General features: G+C 43.9%; 1 protein-coding gene across 1 annotated transcript in view; it reads right to left on the reverse strand.

Moving 5' to 3' along the window:
- Positions 1–23,179, reverse strand: part of PTCH1 (patched 1) — a 94,725-nt gene extending 71,546 nt beyond the window's left edge. The window contains exons 1-2 of the mRNA XM_070935638.1: positions 22,913–23,179; positions 21,297–21,489 (exon numbers count right to left, since the gene is read on the reverse strand). Coding sequence (XP_070791739.1) covers positions 21,297–21,489; positions 22,913–23,164 — 445 coding nt within the window. The 5' untranslated portion in view covers positions 23,165–23,179. The remainder of the gene's footprint in view (positions 1–21,296; positions 21,490–22,912) is intronic.
- Positions 23,180–24,724: the final 1,545 nt, after the last annotated feature.

The following is a 24,724-nucleotide window of genomic DNA, read 5'->3' on the forward strand; positions in this document are numbered from 1 at the left end:
AAAAAGAGAAAACTTATGCATGGCATGACAGCTTTTTTTTTTTTTACAAATGCTAAACCTTATTCGAATGAGATATACAGTACTTAAAGCATGAGCTTTAGTCACCCACTGAAATCAGTAAGACTTCAACACAAGCAGTTTTGTCTGAATCAAGTCCATCATTTAAACAAGAAGCTTTCTATCATTGATACAGAAATCCTAAACATTAAAGAAATATACTTATTTTTTCCTGATAAACCAATTTATGCCACACATACGAAATAGAAACAGTGATACGATAATATTATTTCATGACAAGGGAACCAATCCAAAGATGCAGAACATAAAACCAAAACAGTATTAATATGTAGCTCTTCATTATACCTCCTAATTATCTAAATTCACTCAAATTTTGAAGGTTACTACTACTACCTGATATGTGGCTGAATAGAGCCAAGTATTAAAAATCAAGTAACTTCTAATGTCTTTTGATAATTTTATAATAAATGCAACTTTATATTACATCAAGGGTTGTCAGCATTTTGGTATAATGTGGAACCCAAGGAAGAAAGAAGGAGACTAGCCACGTTTGCACATCATGTTAAGCCAACATTTTCAGGACTTTAGCCTTACCCTGAATAGTCGGTGTGTTATCTTCCTCTAACCACAGTCCTTGGGAACACTTACTTGCTTCTTCCCTCTTTTTTTCTTGGCTTACTATTCTAGTTTGTTAGCAGGGAAAAAGCCAAACTTTTGGTTTACCATGGAAGGAGCTGACTTGATTTGGTTAGATATCCCTGCCAGCAGCAAAAGTGAGACTTGCAGCTGGCCAGTCTACACCAGCCCACTGCTTTTTCCAAATAAGCCAACATTCATCAGAATTCTCAATAAACATGTTGTAGAAACACAGCCATTGCCGACAGCAACACAAACTCAAACTGGATGGACAAGAGTTTAGAAAGATGACTCACATGAAAGGACTGACATGTTCTGGATGATGCATTCACAGTTTACCCAAGGATATAAAAAAGAATGCTATTGTGGGCAAGTTAAACCTGGCATCCTAGTGGACATGGTTTTAGCAGGTCACAGCAAGGTCAACTTTGAACGAGAAATCCATATGAAATATAAACATGGCATTGTGAAAACCAGACAAATCTCCCATAGCTTCATCCAGCCAGCACTAATCTAAGCATCAGCTTTGGAGCATAATCTAAACAAAAGGATCAGTCAGTTCAGACATCTGGAAGTTGTCATATTTTGGAGTCTCCTAACAATGGAGCACGTAACCAAAGGATCCAATTGCACTTTCAAACCTAGTGGTCAAAGAACCAGCAGGAACAGAGAACTACCAAAATCACTGATGTCATCAAAAGCAAAGTTAAATAACAGAAGGGAGAAAAGGATGAGGATGAACTGGCTAGAGTTGAGTACCAAGTTTTTCACAGAGTCCTCATGAAAGAACTCATGGGAGGACATTGCTATAGGAATTGGGACCACCAAGGAAATATGATTTGGCTATTAAACATCAGATCCCCAAAATAAGCAGCTCCTACTGTAGCCTGAAAGATGGAAACAAACTGCAGATTCTTTTACACCTCAGATTCCCACCACCACCACTTTACTTTCTCTGTTTTTTCCAGCGATTGTTATATCATAGTTTCCAATATACAATGTGTAATCAGTTTGAACCATGTTTGCAAAACCCTGCTCTGAAAATAGGCTGCTAACCTTACCATAGTAAACTGCTTAGAGAAAACAAGAATGGGGACAAAGGACCTTATAAACTCACAGCAGATACTGAAGCCAGTTCATTTCTCAAAAACAGAAAGCACACTTTCATCATTTTATTAGACTTTATGTGATACCCTTTCTGTAGCAAACATACAATGAAAAGAATCCTCTCAAACTTTATTTTTACATATTAAACATACTGTTGAGTATAAAAATCAACATTTAAAAGCATAGAGAAAGGAGCTGAAAAATAATGCATCAGCGAGAAAGTCATTTTGGTCTGCAACAGAAAACTAACACATGGGTTATCTAATAATTACCCCAAAATAATAGACACAAAATATAATCAATTCAAGTTTTTTCTTTTAATGATAAGACTATAGTATCTCACGATTTCAGTTCCCATTGTTAAGAAATTTCCTGAAAAAGATGCTTAAACTGCAAGCAAATAATTCATCCATGGGGAGGGAAACGCTTCCAACATCTGAAAACATTGAAGTTGGATGAATGCAAATCACTTATCAATGGCTGGTGTGCAGCAAAAGCTGCTAAACTACCATTTGCATCTTCACAATGTACTTACACAACATCAAACTATATTCAACCTACAGTATTTGGAAGGACATCAACTTTTTCAAGAAACTGAGCCGATGCTTTCTTCAACCCAGCTTCACAAAACCAACCCCTTTTGGCCAAGAATGTTTAAATAAAGGGGTCAGGAATTGATCTTCTGTATGAAAATTATATTCTCTACAGTACTTACTTTCATCCCCATAGTTAAAAAAGAGATTTAAAAAATCCATGGTCCTTATGCTGCTTTAAATTCCCTTCCTCACCCTTTCTGTCTTTTGTAGCCTTTGATTATCTTTTAGACCCGTGATGGTGAACCTATGGCATGCGTGCCACAAGTGGCACGCGGAGCCATATTAGTGGGCACGCCAGCTGAGCTCTGGGGCGCATGCGCACACCGGCCAGCTGATTTTCGGGCCTTCTGGGCCCACCAGAAGTAGGGAAACAGGCTGTTTCCTGCCTCTGGAGGGCCTGGGGGGGGGAAGGCCCGTTTTTCTTTCTTATCTGGCTCCAGATCCTCTCTATGCACCTGGGAAGGGCAAAAACAGCCTTTCCCACTTCCTTGGAGGCCCTACGGAGGCTGAAAGGGCCCATTTCCCGACTCCCGGTGGGACAGGAAGTGATGTTTTTTCCTGTCCCCAGCCTCCAGAGGCTCCTAGAGACTCCTAGAGAGGCTCCTAGAGACTCCTAGAGAGGTTCTGGAGGCTGGGGACAGCAAAATATGTCACTTCATGTCCCACCGGGAGTTGGGAAATGGGCCCTTTCAGCCTCCATAGGGCCTCCAAGGGAGTGGGAAAGGCTGTTTTCGCCCTTCCCAGATAAATAGAGAAGATCTGGAACCAGGTAAGAAAGAAAAACGGGCCTACCAGGCCATCATGTGCCAGGAGCGTGGGGAGTGAGGGGGGGGGTTGCATGCGCGTGGGCATGTGCATGCGCGACCCTCCCCCACCCCCCCCTCTCCTGGCACGCGATGGCAAAAAGGTTAGCCATCACTGTTTTAGACTGTACTGAAATTATCCTCCAACTTTGTGGGAACTTAACAAAAATATGTTTTTCATGCATTATACTATGACAGAAATGACTAAACAGTGATTTGTTGAACACATCATACTGGCCTGGTTTACAGATAACACTAGCCCATGATGGTTCACACAACTGGTGAAGCTTACATATTTTAGAAAATGCTACAACAAAACAAGAGGAAAACAACAGATAAGATCTGGTGAAATCCTTGTATCACTGTCTGCCCAGATGAGGTGCTCTGCTTCTGAAAAAGTTGTCCAAACTGAGTTAAAAGACTGGCCATAGAATTATGTTCTCTTTCCCTTTTCTCCAGAGTTTAACTCCCAGTATTAACTCTGTTGTGCCTGAACCAATGATAATCATAATTAATAATGGCTAGATTCAACATCTGAATGTTTAACTACTTCAGATTTTATACAATGTGATGCATAGTCATACATTTCCAAGCTGAAGCAAGACCATGTCTTTGAAATCATGCCTTCTTCCTTCAATAACTGCATGCAGATGCTCCCATTTTGGGATTCCCTTGAAGAAAACCACATTCTTGGAGATGTCAGGTGGAGTTGCGATATTAAGGAAGGAATAAATATATGGCCTCACTTCTGCTTCAATACAGAAATGATTCCATATAAATAATAGCTATAGATGAAATTATAGGAACTAAACTTAAGGCTATACTGTAAAGGGGAAGAAGGCATCTAACTTGCATTCAAAAAGGAAAGGAATGTTGCTTATTTTAAGATTCTGAGAAGAGACATCTGTATAGTAAGATATAAATTAACAACTCAGAGGAGATAACAGCTCATTTTGTGGCAGATTCCAGCTTTTATATACTATTGTGGTCTTAAATGGTAACTTACCAAAACACACATATGAAATACACACACATGCCCCACTGTTGCTCCAGAGCAAATAGGCCACAGATTTCTGCCTGGGAATGAATGTACAATACAGTTTTTCTCAATTTAGCATACTTTTCTAATGTCCAGCTGGTTTTCTACTCCTTTAATTCCTAGGTAGCATGATCACAGCCTGGTAACCTAGATGATGGGAGGTGAAATCCATCACATCCAAAAAGCAAATACAAAATGCAAACCTGGAGTACATATTGATCACTAGTTGGGTTCATCCATCACACTCAGCTATTATATTGTGAAATTTAATTCCTTCATAAGTTGTATCGCCCAGTGACAGGAATCTTGGTCAGCCCCTATTGTCACTGCTGAGCAAGAACCACAGATCATTAAGTGAGGATCTCCTCACAACTTCCTGCCAGCTTCCAAAAAATAAAAGTCAATGGAGAAGCTGACAGGAAGTTGCAAGTCTCAGCAGTAGTGGGTTCCACTTACCTTCGCTATCAGTTCGGAATTGTGAGCGCTCGCGCATGGCGTGTCTGTGCACACTCAGAACCTTCTGCGCATGCGCAGAGCATCCATGATGATGTCCGAGTGGGTGGGCAGAGCCTCCCGCCACCGCACCTATCTGTTCGCCCGAACCGGGGCGAACTGGGAGAAACCCACCACTGAGTCTCAGGCAACTTGCAAGTAGGCTCCCTGCCAAGCAAGCAAGAATGCATGATTTCAGGCTTAGAGGTGGCTGCTGTCAGATGAGGGAAGGTATGCAGGCAGTTACAGTGGCATGCACAAGCAGTCATTACCTCAGTGACTTGCAACTTTCCCTGCCAGTTTTCCCAGTAACTTTGCTTGCGGAAAGCCAGTAGAGAAGACTGAAGATGGTGATAACATGGCCACGGGGTGCTACAACCATTGTAAGTCCAAGTTGTATTGTGTGGGGTGGGGGGTGCACTGAGGGAGCTCCACCAATCTCATTGTACATATGTTGTGCAGTGACAATAAAGGTTATTGTTATTAAATTGATTGCCGAACAGCCAGACAGCAATCACATAATCGCAGGGTGGTATGATGGCCAAAACTTCAAGGCTCCATCATAAATAACACTTGTAAAGCACCATCACAAGTTTGAATGGTGGCTGAATAAGTGGTGGGTAGGCAAGGACTACCTGTAGCTGCTGTTTGGGTGCCAATTAAGCCATTGAGTAATAAACATAAAAATCAAGAAGCCAGTAAAAAGAATTATACATGAAATCCAGCATCCACTTTTTGGGCTATGGCAGCATTTCCCTGGTTGTACCAATTGCGCACTTCAGGTTTATATGGTATAGATAGTATGGGACAATGACAGGCCCTATACTTTATGAAAATACTAGCGAAAGTCTTTAATGAAAACTGCATCAATAAACCAAGATCTGTATCAAACATTAGTTCAACAAATGCCAACATTTTATCCACCTTCATTAAATTAGCATGTATAATTCAACTAGGATTAAGAGCAGGGGTTTGGACTAGAGGGGCAGATGTGAAGTTGGGTGGCAAAAAGGAAAGAGAACCTACAGATGCACCTTTGCATGTTTATCAACCCAAACAAAGAATCTGTCCTCTTTAGAAATCACAGTGTATTTGAATGTACAAGGATGGAGAGTTAAAACTTACCCTTATTACTTACTTATCAATGTTGCAGTCCAACAACTAAAGTATGGAATCTATGAAACTGCATACAGGTAGTCCACAACCACAATTGAGCCCAAAATTTATATTGCTAAGTGAAACATTTGTTAAGTGAGTTTTGCCCCATTTTACGACTTTTCTTGCCATTGTTGTTAAGTGAATCTGGCTTCCTCATTGACTTTGCTTGTCAGAGGTCACACATGACCCCGGGACACTGCAACAGTCATAAATATGAACCAGTTGACAAGCCTCCAAATTTTGATCATGTGACCTTGGGCATACTGCAACGGTTGTGTGAAAAACAATCATAAGTAACTTTGAACGGTCACTAAATGAACTGTTGTAAGTCAAGGACTACCTGTACTTTGGTTTCTGCACTGAAAGGAGTCTATGGTCATTGGCTCTGATGGGGAAGACTGGATGGTAGCCAATGGCGTTACAAAGACTCTACAAGTTACATAAGTGGAAGGACCTGCCATCTCCCTATCTAGATTTTGGGATATGACACTTTTAAAAAATTAAACCCTTAATCATTGTCTTTTATGATCCTAAAATGAAAGGCATAATTTGCTATTTAGGCATTAAATATAAAAAACAGCAGTTATAACAGCATATGTTATAACCATTATTTAGGTATTTTTGCAGTTAACTTTGCTTTGCAGCTATTTATTTATGCAGCGTTTTGTAGCAGCTTTCCCCAAATGGATGCTTGCCATTGTGTTGGCTACAAATCCCACATCACTGCTACACAACATTAGCATGCTATCAGAAAGCCAGATATAGGTGCAATGGTGATGGGATACTATCAGGGGTGAAATCCAGCAGGTTCTGATAGGTTTTGGAGAACCGGTAGTGGAAATTTTGAGTAGTTCGGAGAACCGGCAAATACCACCTCTGGCTGGCCCCCGAGTGGGGTGGGAATGGAAATTTTGCAATACCCTTCCCCCAAGAGTGGGGAGGGAATGGAGATTTTGCAGTATCCTTCCCCTGCCACGCCCACCAAGCCACGCCCACCAAACCACACCATGCCCACAGAACCAGTAGTAAAAAAAATTAAATTTCACCATTTCCAGCAAATTTATTTCCCTCGTCAGAATCATCTAATGGAAAATGTCTGTATGAGGCATGGCCATTAGTTTAATATTTATTTCATGTCAAATGTATTCTAATTCCTATCCCAATTCATAACAAATGGTAAGGCATTCATGCTTTCTTTAACTTCAGATGTACTGGGATGACAATTCCTAGAATTCATAGCCAATACAGACAATATATATCTGGACAACATCCTAGTCTAATCCGTGTCCAGTAGCAAAGCATCTGTCTCAAATGAGTCATTATAGACATGAGGATCTTGGTAAACTCCCTGAGAGCTGTAGTGAATCCAAAAAATAACACGATGTTGTTGAAAGCAAACAATGCATTTCAATACTAATGTACACATAACTTTGCAATTGTGGAAAAAAAATCACAGAAAGATGCAGATCACTGGGAAATAAAAGACAGCAGTAATAAAAACAAAGCATACAATACATCGAAACCAAGGAAATTCAAACCGATTTTTATCTGACATCGGAAAAGTCTTAAGCATCCATGCCATACATCCAGAGGTGACACATATGTATCACAGTCACAGCTAGCCACTCCCCTGGAAGAGAATTCTAGCATCTAATCCCCACTTGCTCATCTCAGCAAATCACTCCCTCCTTAATCAGGGAGTGAGGGAGGACCCCTTACAGGGCCGTGCTAAGGATTTTGCACAGTTTCTGCAAGATAAAATCACTCAGATTCGGACCGGGTTGGACTCCGACTGGACAGAGTCCGTTGAGGTGACAGGAGCTAGTCTTGATGGAGACATCTGGGTTGAGTTTGAGCCTGTTTCGTTGGATGACATGGACAGGATTATGGGTAGGCTGGGGTCCTCCACGTGTTTATTGGACCCTTCTCCCTCCTGGCTAGTTTCAGCAGCCAGAGAGGTGACTGGAGACTGGATCCAGGCTGTTGTCAACACTTCGTTAAAGGAAGAGGTCTTCCCCGCTGCACTCAAAGAGGCGGTGGTTCGACCCCTCCTTAAGGCAGCTAGCCTGGATCCTGACGTTTTTTAGCGAAGGTTGTTGAGTCCGTGGTGGTGCAGCAATTCCCTCAATTCCTGGAGGAAACAGACTACTTCGATCCTTACCAATCCGGTTTCAGGCATTGTCACAGCACGGAAACGGCATTGGTCGCCCTAGTAAATGATCTCTGGTGGGCCAGGGATGGGGGTTGTTCCTCCATCCTGGTCCTTCTTGAGCTCTCAGTGGCTTTCGATACCATCGACCATGGTATCCTGCTGCAGCGGCTCAGGGGGATGGGGTTAGGAGGCACTGTTTTACAGTGGTTCTCCTCCTATCTCTCTGGTCGTCTGCAGTCTGTTTGGGCGAGGGGTCAGGGATCCTCCCAGAGGCCTCTCACTTGTGGGGTGCCTCAGGGATCGGTTCTCTCCCCTCTGGTCTTTAACATCTACATGAAACCGCTGGGTGAGATCATTCGTGGTTTTGGGGTGAAGTATCATCAATATGCTGATGATACCCAGCTTTACATCTCCACCCCTGACCACCCTAGGGATGCCCTTTCCGTGATGTCCCACTGCCTGGAAGCAGTGCGGGTTTGGATGGGGAGGAACAGACTTAGACTCAACCCTTCCAAGACTGAGTGGCTGTGGATGCCGGCATCCCGGGATCTGGAGGTTCCATCTTTAGTGATCGGGGGAGAGACTCTTGTTCCCTCCAATAGGGTCTGCAACTTGGGTGTCCTTCTGGATTCTCGGCTGTCCTTGGATGACCATCTGACGGCCATAACCAGGGGGGCCTTCACACAGGTGCGTCTTGTGCTCCAGTTGCGCCCTTTTCTAGACCGGGATGCCCTTGCCATGGTCACTCACGCCCTCGTTACCTCTAGGTTGGACTAATGTACATGGGGCCGCCCTTGGGATGCGCTCGGAGGCTCCAGCTAGTCCAGAATGCAGCCGCACAGGTAGTTACGTGGGCGTCTAGATACTCCCGTGTAACACCTCTCCTGCATTTCATTTCATTTCATTTTATTAGATTTCTATACCGCCCTACTCCCGAAGGACTCAGGGCGGTGCACAGCCAAACAATAAAAACACATACAATACAAAATTTAAAAAATAGAATAAAATCAAATTAAATAATTTTGGCCCCGACAAATTTAAAACCCCAAACTTTTAAAACCAATTTAAAATTGAATATATAAAATACTAAAAGATATTTAAAAATTTAAAAATCTTTTATAAAAAAGGGGGAAAATTAGGCCAGGCCGGCCTGGTGAAATAGTAAGGTCTTTAAGGCGCGGCGGAAGGTGCGCAGATCCGGGATCCTCCGTATCTCTGGGGGGAGCTCGTTCCAGATAGTAGGTGCCCCCACAGAGAAGGCTCTCCCCCTAGGGACCGCCAGTCGGCATTGTTTGGCTGACAGCACCCGGAGGAGCCCCTCTCTATGGGAGCGTACCGGCCGGTGGGAGGCTATTGGTGGTAGTAGGCGGTCCCGCAAGTACCCGGGTCCTAAGCCATGGAGCGCTTTAAAGGTGGTAACCAGAACCTTGAAGCGCACCCGGAAGACCACTGAGAGCCAGTGCAGCTCGCGCAGGAGGGGTGTTACATGGGAACGCCATGTCGCTCCCATTACCACCCACGCGGCCGCACTCTGCGCCAGTTGGAGCCTCTGGGTGCACCTCAAGGGGAGCCCCATGTAGAGAGCGTTGCAATAGTCCAGGCGGGAGGTGACAAGGGCATGAGTGACCGTGCGTAACGAGTCCCGATCCAGAAAGGGACGCAACTGGCGAATCAGGCGAACCTGATGAAAAATCCTCCCGGTCACGGCCGTCAAGTGCTCTTCTAAAGATAGCCGTGAATCCAGGAGGACGCCCAAGTTACGAGCCCTCTCTGTGGGGACCAATGATTTGCCCCCAATAGTCAGTGATGGCGTCAACTGACTATATCGGGACGTCGGAAACCACAGCCACTCAGTCTTGGATGGGTTGAGCCTGAGCCTGTTCCTCCCCATCCAGATCCGTACGGCCTCCAAGCACCGGGACATCACTTCAAGGGCATCGTTGGGGTGATCTGGGGTGGAGATGTACAGCTGAGTGTCGTCAGTGTACTGATGGTACTCCACCCCGAAACCACGGATGATCTCGCCCAGCGGCTTCACATAAATGTTGAACAGGAGAACCGAGAGGACCGACCCTTGTGGCACCCCACATATGAGGGGCCTCGGGGTCGACCTCTGCCCCCCTGTCAACACAGACTGCGACCGGTCGGAGAGAAAGGAGGAGAACCACCGTAACACAGTGCCTCCCACGCCCAACTCTTCCAACCGGTGCAGCATGATACCATGATCCATGGTATCAAAAGCCGCTGAGAGATCTAACAGGACCAGGACAGAGGAGCACCCCCGTCCCGAGCCCTCCAGAGATCATCAACCAACGCAACCAATGCCGTTTCCGTGCTGTACCCGGGCCTGAAGCCCGACTGGAACGAATCCAGATACGTCGTTTCATCCAGGTGCTGAGGAAGCTGTTGCGCGAGCACACTCTCAACAACCTTCGCAACAAAGCAAAGGTTGGAGACCGGACGATAATTTACCAACATTGCCGGGTCCAGGGCTTCTTGAGGAGAGGCCTCACCACCGCCTCTTTCAAGGCGGCGGGAAAGTCACCCTCACTCAGCGAAGCGTTTATAATCCCCTGGAACCAGCCTCGTGTCACTTCCCGGGAAGCCAGTACTAACCAGGAAGGACACGGGTCCAATAAACAAGTGGTCGTGTTCAGTCTACCCAGAATCCTGTCCACATCCTCAGGGGTCACAGGATCAAACTCATCCCAGATAACATTCTCAAGACCTGCCCCTGTCTCTCCCCCTGAGACTACCCAGTCGGAGTCCAAATCTGCATGAGCTGCACTGGCTGCCGGTGGCGTTCTGGATTCATTTCAAGGTGCTGGTGCTAACCTATAAAGCCCTTCATGGCTTAGGCCCGGGGTACATGCAGGACCATCTCCAGCCGCTCTCCCATCGTCCTGTGCACTCTCACAGAGTGGGCCTCCTCAGGGTACCGTTGGCCAAACAATGTCGGCTGACGGCCCCCAGGAGGAGACCGTTCTCTGTGGGAGCCCCGACCCTCTGGAATGGATTGCCCACCGAGCTCAGGACAGCCCCCGACCTTCTTTCCTTCCGTTGCGAACTGAAGACGTGGCTCTTCTGTCAACTTAACTGATCCGTTTGGGGGTACACTGTTATAATTTTAAATTGTTTTAATAGGGTTGCTGATTTTAATTTTTATTTCATTGTGATTTGTATTGGAAATTGTCATTTTGTAAGCCGCCTTGTGTCCCTAGGGAGAAAGGCGGCATATAAATCGCAATAATAAATAAATAAATAAATAAATAAATAAAATAAAATAAAATTTTAAGATACAGGCAGTCTAAAATGTCACGCTAGCTAGCAACTTTGCTCTGGTTTTATTTGAACCAACTGACATTTTGGAAAGACTTTTAAGTTCCAATGTGTGACCCGCTTTTAATAGAAAACTCCAGAAGGCACATTAAAACTGAGTTCAAATCAATGGGCCATTGTAGTTAGTGGGCCATTACTATGGTACAAGTAATCCTCAACTTATTTACTTACAGGGTTTTGGCAAAACTGGCCCATTGCGAAGTACTGCAGCAATAGTTTAAAAACCACTGCAAAAAAAATAAATTAAAAAAAAATGATTGACCTGCTTTATGATGATATGACCATGATGACAGGCTTCATCACAGTGATGGGAGGCTTCATCACAACTTGAAGGCTATAGTCAAGTCTGTGATACCTTTGCTGCAGAAGTGACACTTGGAAACATTAAAAGAGGGCAACAGCAAAGGGTTGGACTAGATGGCCTACAAGGTCCCTTCCATCTTTGTTAATCTGAAGCTTTCAAAATGAACTTGTACATTAATATTTTTATTGCATATTAAGTTTTCTCACGACCTCCAAACAAAATATAACACAGGTAGTCCTCAACTTACAACCACAATTGAGACCAAAATTTCTGTTAAGTTAGACATTTGTTAAGTGAGTGTTGCCCCTTTTTACGACCTTTCTTGCCACAGTTGTTAAGTAAATCACTGCAGTTGTTAAATTAGCAACATAGCTGTTGAATGAATCTGGCTTCCCCATTGACTTTGCTTGTCAAAATATTATTGCAAAAGGGGATCGCATGACTTTGGAGCATAGCAATGGTCATAAGAATGAACCAGTTGCGAAGCATCTGAATTTTGATCACGTGATCATGGGGATGCTACAAAGGTTGTAACTGGGAAAAATGGTCATAAGTCACTTTTTTCAGTGACGTTGTAAGTCTGAACAGTCACTAAATGAACTGTTGTAAATTGAGGACTATCTGTAATGATATGAGAGGAGATTGAAAAATAAAATGATTCTCTACTATGAGGGATCTGTGAAATGCTGCATTAAAGCCTCCATGCAACAGGGAACAACAAACAATACATATTTTCCTCTAACTTTGGTCATACTGCATCTAATGAAATTGGTTTCTTCCTAAACTAGCACGTTAAGGACTGCATTGCAAGTTAAATGCAATCTCAGGGCCTTTAAAAAAGAGAAAAGAAACATGCCATGAAGCTCTAAGATTTAAAGAATTCTTAAAATTGGTATATAAAGGAAAGATAATTTATAGTTCATCTAAAACACTGATAAAAAGTGAGTGACTCATTATGTTTACAAAAGATTATGAGCATTGGCACAAAATAGTAAGTTGGAAAGGAGAATGGTTTTAAAATATAGTATTGTTTCTTTAGACCTCTGATTTCTCATCTCCTCTTGCCTTTTTTTCCCCCTGAGATTCTGCCCACCAGGTGAGTTTTTACAATCTTTATATAAATATTTCAAGCTCTAATAGTTTTAAACATACACTACTAATCATTCATCTTGGAGTCTGGATGACCTTAAAACTCATTCAAACTTTCTTCTCAGGATAAAGTTTGAGCTGGGATTTTGTAAGCTGATCATTCACTTTGCTTGAGTCTTTAAGAGCACGATATCTTCTGACACCCAGTTCTCTCCCACTCCAGATGACATTACACGAAGCAGACTGGTCTCTAATATAAATACTGACAATTTCTTGAGAGGTAATAATTTTCCAAAAGTTTTAACAACAAAAAATAAAGTGCCTTTATTGCAACGGCCATGGAGATCTATTTTAAGACATTTGAAGCATTCACCTTATTTGGCCAATTCTGTTCAGTATATTCAAACTTTCAAACATTGGGGGAGATGGAGGGGAGAGATGGGCTGCTATGTACAATATGCCAAAGGCCTGGCTGGTTGGAATTCTGGGGAATTGCACAGGAAAGATGCTCCTTCCAAGCCAAGAGAGAGCCAGCAACTGCCAGACTCAGGGGATAAAGCTGGTAATTTGAAGAGCGCAACACACAGTGACTAACCAAGAGATGAAAAATGATATCTATGAGGAAGGAATATTATTATTTCTTAAATCCTTTGGATAATACTATTTTTTTAAGATCCTAAAGCAAACGGCAATTTGCTCCTTAGCTATAAATATACCAACATTTATTATTACAATGTTGTTATATCTATTATTCATCAGCATGATACAACACTTGTAATCAGCTCTGGTTTGGATCCTTCTCCCTTCCCTTCCCTTCCCTTCCCTTCCCTTCCCTTCCCTTCCCTTCCCTTCCCTTCCCTTCCCTCCCCTCCCCTCCCCTCCCCTCCCCTCACTCCCTCCCATTAATGCAACACTCAGTAGCAGCCTTTCCCATGCTTGCCACCATGTCTTGTCATCCCCCACTCATTATTGGTCTTTCTGGGTGATGGAAATGGGAGTTGTAGTGCAGCGTACCTGGAAAACTTCACTATTGGAGAAGACTGGCTGAGAGTAAATGATCACAAAGCAAGTTACAGAGGGCACTGTATGTTATATTTGGAGAGAGAAGACTTGCTGAAAAGAAGTTGTTGATAAATGGGAAAGAGGAGCTTTGGGGGTCTTCTCCATTACTTTACATTATCTTCTCTAAGACCACCCCAGGTAGAAGTTACAGGAGTCCAATTTGACTCAAGGATGACAGATAAAAGACAGATGTCTGCAGAATAATTACAGGGTTAAACGATTCATAATATACATTTGTGAATGCTCTTTTTGACTTAGTCCTATTAAAATGAATGGGGCTTTTCTCTAATTTTAGCTTAACACAATTCTCTTGAGATGTATGAGACCACTTCATTGTTTTCACTTGTACTAATGCGCTTTTGAGGGCATCCCTTCTCTTTCTATACCAGAGCATATTTGAGGTGCTCTAGTATATCCCATTAATGCAAGAACCCCAAATCCTTTAGTTCAATTCTCAGATAATCAGTAGTATTAGCGTCACTAACTTACTCAAGAAACTATTTTAACTATCCTATGAATAATGTACAACACTATTGTTGAGCCTTACCTAAAAAAATCACAGAACCTTGCACTCTGATACAGATGGAAAAATGAGGAAGCAAAATTAAAATAGATTTCCTCTTTCTCAGATTTTGGTTAAAAGAAGTTTAGAGAAATGACTTGCTTATTTCCTCTTGGTGGGATGACCTGTTTCCAGACTCAGAGTAATGTATGTGGGACAGCCGATACCTTATTTTTTTGTATGGCATGTGCAAAAATTTCAATTAAAAGAACATTGATCAGTCTTTGGAAATACAGGCTATCTTTTTTTTCCCTTCCTATTGCATAGTCATTTACTAGATATGAAGTCGATATTTTGGGAAGATCTCTAATTGTAGCCCTGACAGGAAGTCTCTCTCTCTCTGTGTGTGTGTGTGTGTGTGTGTGTGTGTGCGCGTGCGCGCAAGGGAATCCAGTCACTTAAGCAGAACCTTCATTCAAAGTATTTCAGTGGATGAAATCATATGGGTTCACGCAGAGAAAAACAAAAACCATGATTTTTCTCGTTTTCAAAGAATATCAGTAGGGAAACTTCTCCTGCTTAGTCCTTTACTCTGTGCTCTTTTCTGTTTATACTTTTACTCATGGAAAAATGCAACTGCTCCTCATCTGTTCATGGCCATAATATTTACATAGGAGTCTCTACTAAAGACAAACATACATGATTGCCAATGGCATTTTTCCCCTGCTGCTGCATTGAAAGAGTAATCAAAAGGGGACCAATTCAAATGAATTCCCTGTGTATTTTAATTAACTCTAATAGAAGCACACTGACTTTTCAACGCAGTTACAATTTTTATGTTCTATGTTTTAGTGTAACATAATGCATCATATATAAACCATGACAGCCAAATGTATTTGAAAAGACAAAAAATACTGAAGTCCGTATTGGATTTTGAGGATAGCGAAAAAAAAACAATGCATAAAAATTGAAGAGGACAGAATAGTGGCAAGCCAATTTGTTAAAGAGAGAAACTGGCAGGATTCACTGCTTTTGTCAAAATGATGGAAACCCAATTGCAATGCAAGCGCCACTCCTTCACATGTGCCTGTGATGTCACAAGCACATATAAAGGAGGGAAGCGCTTGGATCTTATCAGGAAGAGCAACTTTTATCATTTGCCTCCTCGGTGTTTGTTGATCAGTATTTTTCTCTTTCCTATTATAATATAAAAGGATAAACTATCCATTCTGTCAAAAAAGAAATGGACACTGAACTTTCAGGAAAAACTGGCAGCTGAAGATGGAACCATCAGTCTTGGATGAAGATTAATCAGCCAAGTCATGATTTCAGACCTAAATCCATCCTGCCTGCCTTCCTGCCTGTCTATCAAATGTATTTGTTGCCCATCTCATCTCAGGGTGATTCTGGGCATCTTATAACATTCTAAGCTTTAAAAGCATAAGACATAAATATTTCTCAAAACAATAAAAATAGAATTACAATCAAAAGTAAGATTATAGTTAAAATATGGGGAGGGAGGGAGCAGAATGCACAGGGAGAAGAGGGGGGATTTTTCTCTTAATCTATCAATTACCTCCAGCATCATATTCCCCTCTTAAGGCCCTAAATCAGTTGACAGAGCCAGATTTTCAGGATTTGTCAGAAGGGTAGGAGCAGATCCAGTGCCATTCGTGTAAGCTGGGTGCCATCAGCTAGATATATGAACATGCAGATGAGTTCAGAACCACAATTCAAATCGCCAGAAACAAAATTTTAACACTTGATCAATAACTATTAACCAACAATAAATTAAGAACTCAATGAATTGGCTATACGAAGTCCACTGAAGAATTTCAAATAAGAAAAACATCAGTGCCGACTCTACTCAATCTTATCAGTCAGAAGAACTTGTGAACAAATGTGCTAGATCACACCAATGCTCTATCTAAATCAGCATTCAGTTCACCCCCCCACAGCCTTTTTCAAAAAGTGACACTTTACATGAGTTGTATTCAAACACATACACTAAACCTCAAAAAGGGACACCAGTAGCCCTCTCTTAACAACAGTAACTAGGATAGAAATTTCTGTCACTAAGAGATGCAGCCATAAAGCTGATGTAACATGATTGCCCAGTTTAGCAATGGCAATTCTGGCAAACCCTGGTTATCATCACTGTGAATCACTGCCACCTGTTAAACCAGGACCTCATCTGACTGTAACTTTCAAATTCCTTCCAGCTTCCTCATTCACTTTGCTTGTGGGAAGCCAACAGGAAAAGTTGCAAATCAGAATCAAATGACCCTGGGATGCTGTTACAGTTGGAAATTCAAGCTAAAACCAAGTGCCTGGATGGCAATCATAGGACCGTAGAATTATTCTGATGGCTAGAACTTTGATGACCGCTCATGTTATTCATTCAGGGCTATCAAAGGTTCAAACAGTTGTTGAAAGAGTGGTCATTAAGTGAGGACCACTTTGCTTAATTTGTTTATCCTCAATGGTTTGTGTAACTGCTTAAAAAAAATTAAATGTGTCCCATCATTTCATCTTGTGATCAGAAATTTCATATTGGTTTCAAATGTTAGAGAGATGCTCCTGTTCCCAAATCATTTTGGGTTGCCATTTTTTGAGCTGTGTCAACCAGAATATTGTAACAAGTTAAGCCATATCACAGATCTATATAATGAGATTCTGATGCTGACAGTTTTATTTTTATTTTTATTTTTTTATTTGAAAAGTTTTACAATTACATTTTCTCCCCATTTCCCCCCCCCAACCCTCCCTAACCTCCCTAACCCTCCCTAACTCCCCCTAACCCACCCCTCCCCCCCCAACTTCCTGACAGTTTTATTTTTGATTCTTTCCTAATGGTCATGAATTTACCTTTTATAGTCCTGCAAATTAACATACTGATTGAAATAACAATCATTAATTTAGACCAGGAGTATCCAATCTTGGCAATTTTAAAATTTATGAACTTCAATTTCCAGTATTCCCCAGCTAGTATGACTTCTGCATTGTCATCTTGCATAACTCCATGCAAGCTCATTTGTGGCTGCTTCATTACACGTTTGTAAACCCAATAATTATAAATTATTAAACATAAATAGCACAGTTGGGGTATCAAGTGAGGGCAGAATTGCCCTGTAAGTATAATATGCCTATATCTGTCCTGTAACTTAATATGGCACAAATCAGTTTGTAGCAGTGCCATCAATTTGTAGCAGTTGTGGCCTCCAAATGCTTCAAAAAGAGATTCAAGGTCAAAGATTTCTAAGGTTTAAGTCTACATGAGGTTTACAGAGTGGTTATGGATACTGTCTATGCAAAGATCTCTCTAGGATGAATGTTGATCAACTACCAATCAATCTTAAGATTATATGGCAGCCAAGGGAAGACCCCATCAAACCTAACAAGAAAGGCATATTCTGAGTCATTTCCATTAAAGAACATCACTTTGTTGGACCCAGGAATCGTACTTCCACTGTTACAGTGACAACCCTGTGGAACATCATCCCTCTGGAGATGCAGATGACCCCAATCTTGTTAGCCTTTCACAAGACATTAAAGAATTCTCCCTCAGGCATTTGGCCAAGGACGTTAATCTGGCAGATATTGTTTAACTTTGAAGTAATCTTTGTGGATTTGGACATTCATTATTTGGATTGTTTGCAAATAGTTTGCATAAGTAAGTAAATAAATAAATTGTAGCTAGAAAGGGTAGTCTCCATGCATCTGCTTCCTACATGACTGTGCTCAACATGGTGAGCTAGTCACAACACTCTGTCTACCATTCTCCTCTCCATCCAGCTGGCCAAACATCCTTATTCTTTTTCTTTAACCATCATTATGAAAACCATGTTCATTTGCAGACTGAATTGTTTCAGTATTTTAATAAAAGCTAGTTAACATTAACACACCATATACATTTCTTTAATGGCCAAATGGCCAAAGACCAAGTAAGACAGGGGTCTCCAAACTTGGCAACTTTATGACTTGTGGACTTCAGCTCCCAGAATTCTGAACTAAGACAACATTGGTGTTACAATGGGGAGGGGAGTTGAGACAATAAAGGGAAAAGTTTTGCATGAAATTTTTGAATTTCCAATGGATTCAGTTGTCCCAAAGGTGCTTTTTTTCAAGAGGCAACTGAACTTTCTGGTTTTTCTTTGAAGACGTTTCACTCCTCATCCAAGAAGCTTCTTCAGCTCTTCTTCAAAGAAAAACCAGAAAGTCCAGTTGCCTCTTGAAAAAAGCACCTTTGGGACAACCATGATCTGGATGACTGAGGATCTCCATAGACAAATGGATTCAGTTAATAAGAAGTTAGTTGTGACTGCTCTCAGCTTGACCTAATTCTGTACCAACTGTGGGGGCAATGAAATGAAGAGAGTTAGATATGGTTAATAAATCCATACCTTCCCAGTTGCTCCACTGGCACATCTTGGTCTATAGAGCAAGTCAGCATGGCAGTTCTCTGGAGCCATATCTTTGGCAGCAGAAAATGTCCATCACATCATTACCATGTTAAAGTGTTATCTACTGAGTTGCCATACAACAAGCCTGATGTAAACTTTGCCAGTCTTTAATTTCCCTTGGTGTTCTGAGTCACTGCTGAATGCTATTCTCCTGACTTCTGAGTGTATTAGACACAAGCAACCAGATCCATAGGTGTAGAATTCAAAGTAGCTATTTATTGTATTCTGCCTATCATGCAAGAATTTCCCCAAACTGCTTGCCTTACCTTGGTAACAGGTGGATAAGGTTCCATGGAGCTTATGGGGGGGGGGGGTGGAGTGGCATTCTTGGATCTCTTACAGCAGCCCAATGATTCAAAGCTAATTCCCCACTTGAGTCCTCCCCCCTGCTTGGCTAGGCAATTCCCAACAGACTATGCCAGTTATTACAGGCAGACTGATTGGTTTTCCTTCTAGCTATGCTGCCATGCCCTTTTAACACATTTTCAGAAGCAGAGGACATGACTACCAATTAGGGCCCTGCAGCAGAAACAGGATGAGATATGACTTCAGGACTTAGCCTGGTCTTATTCAGACTAGTTTGCTTGCCCTTCTCCCCTCCAAATTCCATTTGGATCTCTCTCAAGTTTAAAATTATACAAAGAAAAGCAAAGTATGAGAAAATGGTAGGGCACAAGTAGCCACAACCAGCATGAAGGCCAAGTGATGTAAAAAGGGATCCTTGAAAATAACTACTTGTTAAGCCACCACAGGGTGGTGGTAAAGTGATTAAATCAAGGAAATATACAAGGTTGATTAAAGGGGATGGGGGAGGAAACCGGGTTCCACATCTCTCACTGATTTCTGGATACCATACTAAGGAAAAAAACAGGTCTGTTGCATTAAAGGTAAACATCCCCACAGCTGCTATTCAAAATATTGTGAAAGCATGTCCCTCTTCTCACATAAAAGTGTGGACCCTATCGCCATTGCATACTACTCTTAAAGTGGAGTGGCACAAATACCTCCTCTTCTTCCCAATATAAAATATTGGGGATCTTTTCTCTGGTGTTCTGGAGACAAATAGGGACAAGGTGGTAAACTCAGGTGAGAAACTGCTAACCCACAATACAAACACTGGGAGAGAAACTGACTACTTTACTGACCAGCAAAGAGGACATGCTCAGTGAGCCCCTCGATATACCCCAGCTAAAAAAAAAATCACCTGACTGCCTCCAAGGTGATAGGCAAGAAAGCATTGCAGAATTTACACACTTTGAAGCTGTAATGAGATCATGTCAGCTTAAGAGGGAAAACTACACTTAAGCTGTTTCACTCATGACAATTTACAGCAAAGGGAAAATACCGATATTGTCAGGACATGAATGGGCTGAGATAATGGACAAGTGGGGAAGACTTTGGACCATTATAACTCTAACCAGTGCCTGCATTGTAGGAAGATTGCACTGCAACTTTAAACCATTTTACTGCTATCCATTTTCTTTGGATTAAGTCCCATTTAACCCACTTGGATCTACTTCTAAATAAATATATTACGGCACTGTAAGTCTCTGTAGTCCTTTTCTGTGAAGTAGTACCCCTCCTCCCCAAATGGCTATTTTGTGCAATGCACTGTGACTTTGGAGTTGTGAGGCCCCTTTAATGAATGTTACTAGCAAAACCTAGTTAGTTAGGCATCCAACCTAAAGAGTCAAATAATTTTAAAAAAAATTACTATTAACAGATTGGTCAATACTTCTCCCAGAGAATTAAAAAAAGAATCTGCATAATTTACTTATCTTAAAAAACAGATCAACTGTGAGATTTTTTTTTTTTACTTAAGAACCATTATTTTACCCCTGGAAAATATTAAAAAAGCAGCCATCCCTGCTTCCAGTTAAACCAGCCTCCCTCTTGAACTGAGGGAGACCAGGAATCTGCTTTGCAAATATTCCAACATGTGTCCAGTCTGTGCTTCACTTTTCCATTTTTTTTTTACCTCGAAACAAATGTTTTTTCCTCTCAAAGCTGAAAGCTGTCCAAAAAAACAGGACCACACACAAGCACAGCCCTACTGAGAGCTGTGCAGATCACGTTCAGCCTGTTCCTGCGGCAGCGGCTGCTGCTAACAGGACACACGCACGCACATACACCCCTACACACTCACTCACTCCCACACACACACACAAAATGGCGGAAGAGGTGAGCCGCTTTCAACACAGACATTTCTTTCATGCTCTGCAAGGGAAGAGAGGCACCAGCTCCTTTGGACACACATGCAGAATCGGCCAGAAGGGGAGGGGATCTGCAAGGTCCAAACTGGACCCCCCTTTTCTTCTTTCCCACCACCCAAGCAGCCGCCCTCCCTTCCACCCCTAGACCATCTCACAAGGTATCACTTCCAGAAACTGATTAGGAGAGCGTCCATCTGGCCTTCAGCCAACACCAATAAACCACCAGCTCTGCCCCTGAGAGAAAGGAAGGTTCCATCAGCCACCCCCACTGTCATTTGGGAGGGGGAGGAGGAGGAGAAGCCAGGCGAGGGATCAATCCTTACCTTCTACCCAGAGTTCCTCCACATTGGTCTCCAGATTGGCCGCTCTTAATCCCACCGCAAAAGCCCCGAAGATCAGAAGACCAACCACTAAAAATTTCCCGCAGTTTTTTTGAATGTAACAGCCCAGTTTAAATAGCAGTCTCTGAAATTTCGCTCTCAGCCACAGCGGCGCTTTTCTTCCAGTAGCTCTCCCCTAGAAAAGCAAGGAAAAGGGGGAGAAATTGAGATCGGGAAAGAAACGCACGCCCAGGCCGTCCGGCGAACCGGCCCCCAAAGAAAAGCACAATGTGCCGGCAAGAAAAGCAGCTCGAGGAGGGTCCCGGCCGGGCAGTTCGTGGCAGGAACGGGACCCACCGGGGCAGCCGAGCAGGCTGGCCAACCTGCAAAGCGTGGCAGACGCCCCGCCGCTTCCCACATCCGCCTACCCTCCGGCTTGCAAGGAGGGGGATCCTCCGACCACCCGATCCGCTCCTTCTCAACACACCACCGTTTCTGGGACCCTTCAGTTCAAGCCGGGATAGCGCTACAGCCCAGAACGATCGTCCCAGCACCGGAATATAAATCGACCTGTCAAACAATCCTGGGATGGACTAGAGAAGAGGAGGAAGGCGGCTCTCCCTTCCCTACCCACCTACCCCGTTCTGGAAGAGCTGAAGCCCGCTTCCCTGCGAATCTTGCCATCCCCTTCCCCGCCTTGCTTCCTTAGGCTCCTGCTTGGCTCCCCACGTGGTTACCCACCGCGCTGGCAACCTCCTAAATTTAAGAATTACAGTCTACAATTGCCATTTGGGCGTCGCTGGGATGATCTCGACTTTGGAAACCGAGCATCTGTCTATAAATTGCCACAATATTGGGGAATGGAAGGGACCAGCCACACGGATGCTTTCTATATATTTAAATCAACCAACAAACTCATCTTTTCATTCACGTACTATTGCTGCCTTTGCTTTTTGTTGCTGCTGTTCTTCCCGTCCTGCGAAGTGAAGCGAAGGCGCTGCCAAACCTGTTATCTCCTTCGAGTACTGAAGTGTGTGTGTGGGGGGTGAATTATCTCCACCAGAACGGGAAAGGTGGAAGTTAGCTATTTGCTTACAATTTTCACTCTCTGCCCTACCGCTAAAAAAGAAACGCGACATTCACCGAAAAAGAGAGCCTTCTTGGGAGGGAAATCACACTTAAACCGGATAACAGGGACAGAGGGGAGGGGAGCAGTGCTGGTTTGGAAAACGTTAGAATTCTTTTTCTTGGGCAAAACTTTTTTTTTTCAAGGGTTGCATAGAAAATCAAAGTCCTTTGAAAGTTTTCTCGGGGTAGACAGAAGAGTGCCTCGTTCGTGAAGAACAGAGAGGAAAGTCCCATTCATACATCCACACACACTTCCCGGGGAAACGCGATTAGATGATTTGCAAACCCACCAACACGCTGGAAAAACGAGCATAGTACAAGGTAGGAGGGACGAAGGGCTGCCTTTCTACCTTTCGGGAGTCAAGAACATCCTCCCTCCCTCCCTCCCTCCCCCCAGCCCCACTTTTCAGCATTTTATTGGCGATTCTTCCCGCCGCTTATGAGAAAATGAGATTTGGAAGAGAGAAAAAAGAGAAATCTCGACAAAGCACCTTCGCTATTTGCTCCAAGGCGAACCCTGCATCGCAGTAGCTCGGCCGCTGCAGATATTCCAGATCGGGCGGCGCGGCGCGTCTGTTCTCCACTATCCTTCTCCGCCTTCTGCTGCCGCTTCTCCCCGGCCGATCTGGCACTCTGCAGCCGCCGCCGCCGCCGCCTCCTCCTCCTCCACCGCCGCCGCCGCCGCCACCACCACCACAGTCGCCGCTGCTCTCCGGCTCCGAGGCATTAACAGCTGAGGCCATGTTGCCGCCAGAGAGCCGCCGCCGCCGCGGCTGCTGCTGTTGTTTTGGCGACCCAAAGGCTGGGTCTTCTGAGGTTCCCCCCAGCGCGCTGCTGCTGCTGCTGCTGCTGCTGCTGCGGGACGATCCAGAGGGACCGGGGACTGGCTGGGTTGGCGGAGATTCGCTGCTGCTGCTGACAGACCGCTTCATACGGCGTTGGCTGCCGCTGCTGCCGCTGCTGCCGCTGTAGCTGCTCCCGGCGAGTCAGACCCCGAGCCTTCCATTGCAACATTTCGCGAGGATCCGGAGGTCTTCGCCGCTGCTGCTTCCCACATCCAGGGTGCGCGGGTAAGCGGAGCCAGGGAATCTCAGCGCGCTCGCCTTCCTTCCCCGGACCGCTTCGCCTGCGGCTCGAGTTGCTCTCCAGGCTCCTCGCCGCTCTGCTGCTGGAAGCCAAGCCGGACTCTGCCCGAGCTCTCTTTCTCGCCACACCAGCGAAGCCTGGCGAAAGCCTTGATCTCACAAGAGCCGCCGCCGCCGTTGCTTCTGTTGCTGCTTCTCTGTCTCGGTGCGCTGTACCATTCTGTCTGGGCGCAGAGCTGTCTCTAAGAGCTCTCCCGGCTGCTTTCCCCCCGCTCTTTCTCTCCTAGATGCGTGCGTCGCGCTCTCTTTCTTCCTCTGCTGTGTGCAGCGGCGGCAGCAGCCAGCAGCAGTTCCCTTGCTTCAATAGATGAGATGAAGAAGGGGGAGAAAAAAGGAACTCTCTCCATTTGGATAAAGAGGAGGAGGAGGGGTGAAAGGGAGAGGGGAGAGAAAGGGAAAAAGAGCTGAAATCCCGCCCCTGGGGCTGTCAGATGGCTTCAGTTTCTGGGCTGCGATTGGCTCAAAGAGGGCAGAAATTACTCAGCAAACATGACTATTATTAGCTGCTTAGCAACAGCTCACCAAAGTAGAGAGACCACCCAGGCAGGCTACCCTTGTGTGTGTGCATCTCCAACTTCAGGGGAGCCTTAAAGAGATCCAGCCCCCTTTCTATGCAATACTTCCATTAAGGAATGCTTCTCTTTTCTCCCTACCCCCTCGGTTCTTTTCAAGAAAAATTTGCTTTGGGTTTTAAGAAGGAAAGGACGTTGCTGCTGTTGTTTTTAAAAGGGAGACGTTTTTACAAAGAGCACATCAGGATTACTTCACGGTGCGACCTGTTAAAATACAGTTTTTTCTTTCTTTCTTTCATGAATTGGTTTGGGGGAGGCGCATGAAAAAAGAGACTAAATGATATCCGGAGCCCTTCAAGAAAGTCCTTTTGGAGGCGCCTTGGCCTCAAGCAGCCACGATTCCTGGGAGGTCCAAGCTGAATTCCCAGGGCTGCACAAATAATGACAGGGTGGTGGATCCTGCGGTCTCCCCCCCCCCTCTCTCTCTTTGAATCAAAGAAAAGTCTGCGTTCCTACAAGAACAACCAGCCGTGTTAAGAAAAAGACCACAACAAATCCTTAATACTTGAAACAGTGAATTTAAAAACTGGAATAGCCGAGTTACTCGCTTACACGTAACACTACTGCCGCTAAGAGCTTTAAAGAA

Source organism: Pituophis catenifer, unplaced genomic scaffold, assembly GCF_029215685.1.
Source record: "Pituophis catenifer annectens isolate HBS135680 unplaced genomic scaffold, rPitCat1.0.hap2 SCAF_2, whole genome shotgun sequence".
In the NCBI taxonomy this organism is placed as follows: Eukaryota; Metazoa; Chordata; class Lepidosauria; order Squamata; family Colubridae; genus Pituophis; species Pituophis catenifer.